Source organism: Calypte anna, chromosome 1 (genome assembly GCF_003957555.1).
Source record: "Calypte anna isolate BGI_N300 chromosome 1, bCalAnn1_v1.p, whole genome shotgun sequence".
NCBI lineage: Eukaryota > Metazoa > Chordata > Aves > Apodiformes > Trochilidae > Calypte > Calypte anna.
This window is the reverse complement of record NC_044244.1, coordinates 148,500,154-148,504,250: the sequence shown is the minus strand read 5'-3', so window position 1 is coordinate 148,504,250 and position 4,097 is coordinate 148,500,154. Positions and strand designations below refer to the sequence as shown.

Below are 4,097 nucleotides of genomic sequence, written 5' to 3'. Positions count from 1 at the left end.
TCTGAATAACAATGGCTTGATTTAGATTTCCTAGTAAATCTATTCAAAAGTGAAACAAAGACAGCCTTTAGAAGATACCTTACACCTCACCTGGACCAGGCACGTAAGGGCAATTCAGATAAAAATCTTGTTAGTAATTCAACAAGAAATAGAGGATTTTCTCTTTTCCCTGCTTCAGGCTTTATTTAAACTCTTTGTTCAAAAATGAACAGAGTGGTAGTCGGAATCTAATTTACAGATATAGTTTAGACGTCTAACTTTAAATTAGAAGATCACACAAGAAATCCATTTACACGTAGATGTTAAAACCAATACTTAATCTTTTTTTTACTTTATATTACAGAAAGCCAAAATGAAACTAAATACATGTTAGCCAGCTTCATTCACAAACATTAGTCAAAATATACACATTACAAAGGTAAACAAAAAAAAAAAAAAAAAAAAAGAAAGAATTCTAAACTGATGGAGGATTTTTTTTTTCTCTCCAAAATTTGTTGTGGTTTGTTTTCTGTTGTTTTTTTGTTTGTTTTATTATTATTTTTTTTTTTTAGTTGCCATTTGCAATTGAATTGCAGTCACTCTAAAATAAGCTAAACAGGGTAGGGTACTCCAAAACGCATGTGAGACACTTCATGTTGGCGGGGGAGACAGATTTTCTTTTAAATGAGAATACTCTTTTTTCAAAGCAAAGCTCTGTTTCAGTTCAGCTAAATAATAAATAGATAATTATCACTCAGACAAAAAAAGTCTGATTTAACCTTAGATAATATTGCGATTCCGAGTGGTCCCGCAATATTTTTATTCCCTTTGAAAGGCATTCCTTTTTCTTTTTTTTCTTTTTTCTTTTTTTTGTTTTTTTTTTCCAGGTTAAAAGTGAACCGACCGTGGGCGAAGTAAGTAACAAGAGTTTTCAATCCGAGATCTAACGTTTCCACAGAGATATACAAATTTACAGTCTGAGGGTGAGACTTATTGACTGGAGGGGAGGGTGGGAGGACACGGGGACCGGGAGTCACGCGTCTTTCCTCTCGTGGAAACCCTGACCCCCGCCTGTCAAGAGTCCCGCAGGAGTGGGTGGCAGGAACCCGGGCAGCATCCCACCACCCCACACCACCGACTCTTTCTTGGCGTGGACCCTGCTCCACCCGCACACGAGGGGCTGTGAACCAGGCAGGCAGCGGCCCTCTCCGTTACCGGGGCCGCACCTCGCCCTTCCCCGGCCTCTCCTCCCCACTTCTCCCACCCCCTCGTTCCGGCGCGATGCAGCGGGACCTTTCCGAGCTCAGCACGGCGTAGGACGAGGAGGAAGAGGAGAACCAGCAGCCCTAGAAAGAGCAGCACGGCCAGGAAGAGCCGATGGAGGGGGACAAAAGTCCCCCTTGGCTGTCCCGAATAAAAACTTTTGGGGCAGGGCAGGGCGGATATGTTTTTTTCTTAATATTTTTCTTTTTTTCTCTTTTTTTTTTTTTTTTTTTTTTTTTTTTTAATTTTCTCTTTTTTTTTTTTTTTTTTTCAGCTCGGCTATCTGCAAAGACCGCATGCAACACACAAAAGCTCTACGCGGGACGGCGGACGGGGACGCGGCCAAGGGCGGGCGACGCGCAACAGGTCAGCGGCAGCTCCGGCGCTCTGCGCCGCCGCCTGCCCCGGCCCCCACCGGCGGCGGCTCTCCCCGCTCCCCGGTCCCACGTCTGCACCGGCAGCCATCCAGACGGGCGCCGGGGCTCTGCGCGGGCATTCTCCGGCCGCGGGTCATAGGGCCGCGGCGTAGGCTGCGGGGTAAGGGTCCAGCTGCGGTTTGCCCATGCCCGGCAGGAGGATGTATGCCAGCGGGGGCTGCAGCCCCGGGCCGGGCCAGGCGCTGCAGTTGCAGGGGATCATATAGCCCGGGTTACCGGGCGACGGGTGCGAGTGCGTGTGCCCCCCGGCGGCGGCCGCGGCGGCGGCGGCAGCGGCGGCGGCCCCGTGGAAGGCGCCCGCCCCGCCGGCGCCTGGGTAGCCCAGCGAGGAGGCGTAGGGCAGCCCCGAGCCCGAAGAAGAGGAGGAGGAGGAGATCTCGGCCATTTTGGAGCCCAGGTCCAGGAGGGAGTAGGGGCTGCTGGCGGCGGCCGCAGCGGCGGCTGCAGCAGCGGCGGCGGCCGACTGGGGGAAGAAAACGCGGGCGGCGGCAGCGGCGGCGGCGGCCGCCGCTTTCTCGGGGTTGGCCAGCAGCGACTCGGGCACCAGCCCGCCGGCCGCCCCGCCGTGCAACCCGCCCGCCTTCAGTCCGTGCGGGTGCTCGTGGTCCGCCACGCCGCCCAGCCCGTAGGGCACGGGGAAGGCGAACTTGTCCTTTTTGAGCAGCGTCTTGGGCTTCCGCCGGGGCCGGTACTTGTAGTCGGGGTGCTCCTTCATGTGCATGGCCCGAAGCCGCTTGGCCTCGTCGATGAAGGGCCGCTTCTCCGACTCGGTCAGCAGCTTCCACTCGGCGCCCAGGCGCTTGCTGATCTCCGAGTTGTGCATCTTGGGGTTCTCCTGGGCCATTTTCCGCCGCTGTGCCCGCGACCACACCATGAAGGCGTTCATCGGCCTCTTGACGTGATCCACCGGCTTGGACATGGTGTCCCCCCGCTGCCCCGGCGAGCCGCCGCCCGCCCCGCGCTGGCGGCCGCCTCCTCCGGGTGACTCTCCCGCCTCCTCCTCGCCCCCGCCGCGCTCCGTTCCTCCAAACTCAATCTCGGCGGGTACCCCGCTACGGTGGTCCCGGCTCCGGCTGGTGCGGGGCGGCGGTCCCCGGCGGCCCCGCTCCGGGCTCAGTGGTGCCTCCCTGTCAGGGAGCTACGGCGGGCGGGACGGGAGCCTCTCCCCGCCTGGGCCGCGGAGCCTCTCTCCGCGCTGCCGATCTCCGGGCCAGGGCTCTTCCTCGGGGCGAGCGGCGACAGGCAGCGACTGGAGTCCAGGCGGGACGGCAGGGAAGTCTCGACGGCGAGAGCAGTAGCCGGTGGCGGGGAGAGACGCGGGGCAGGACGGATCCTCGCTTTTGAAGGCGCGATGCTCCTCGGCGATCTTCGGTGCAGCGGCGAGCCCCGGACGGGGCGGCGGTCAGAATCTGCCCGGAGCCATCGCCGCCCGCCGAGCTCGGGGGGCAGCCCGGCGCGGCGCAGTGCCGGGCCGGGCGGGACGAGGTCGTCGGTGGCTAAGGAGGTGCGGGCAGGCCCCCGGGGGGGTGCGGGCCGCCCGGTTCACAGCTGCCCCGCTCCGCCCGCGGGGGCGCGACGAGCCGCCCGCTCCTCGCACATACTCGCCGGGCGCGGGTGGCAAGCGGCCGCCGGGCGCCGCGGCCTCCTGGTTCCCGCCGCCGGACAAACTTCGCCAAGTTTCGGGCGGGCTGCGGGGCGCTCCGCCTGCCGCGCCGCTCCCCCTTCTCCGGCAGCCGCCAGGTCTCTCTGGGTTTTCTTGGCCGACGACTCGGAGGGGCGGCGGGGCGGGCGGAGGGAGGAGGAAGAGGAGGAGGCGGAGGTGTGCGAGTGTGAGAGTGTGTGTGTATGGGGGGGTGGGGTGGCGAGAGGGGGGGGGGGGAGTTATGAGAGGGAGGGGAGGGAGAGTGTCCTAATTAAAATACCCGGCGGTGCGCGCCCGGCGGGCCGCCGACCCGGTTATAAAGGCGGCGGAGGGGCTGGCGGCCGTCGCAGTCGCCCCCTCCTCTCGCCCCGTCGGCGCGGCGGCAGGTAACGCGCGCGCTCTGCATGCCCCCGCGCCGCGCGCCGCCCTATATGTTTGCACGCGGCCTGCCCGCGCCGCGCGCGGCGGGCAGGCAGGGGAGGGGGGCGGAGCCTATGGGGGCGGGGCCAAACCTTGCCCCGCCCCCTCCCTTTAGACTCACGTCGGGGCGGGCTGGGATGTCGCGCATGCGCCGTGATCCCCGTCCTGGTCCGAACCCCCCTCCCCTCCGCTCTTATCCCCGCCGGTGCCGGGTGCTCTTCGGTATAGTTCAGGGGGTGGGGGGTGCTCGTGGGATGTTTCTGGGTGTTTTGGGGGTATCCCCGCGGAGCAGGGGGGCGGAGCGCTTCTCTTCAGAGCGCGCTCACCCCCAGCCCCCGCAGCCGGTGGTGACCCGG

At 61.5% G+C, this 4,097-nt stretch overlaps 1 protein-coding gene across 1 annotated transcript; it reads right to left on the bottom strand.

Moving 5' to 3' along the window:
* Positions 1-1,752: 1,752 nt before the first annotated feature.
* Positions 1,753-2,598, bottom strand: SOX21 (SRY-box transcription factor 21). The gene has a single exon (XM_030464709.1). It carries the CDS (start codon positions 2,596-2,598, stop codon positions 1,753-1,755), a length of 846 nt encoding a protein of 281 aa, XP_030320569.1.
* Between the last annotated feature and the right edge of the window lie 1,499 nt (positions 2,599-4,097).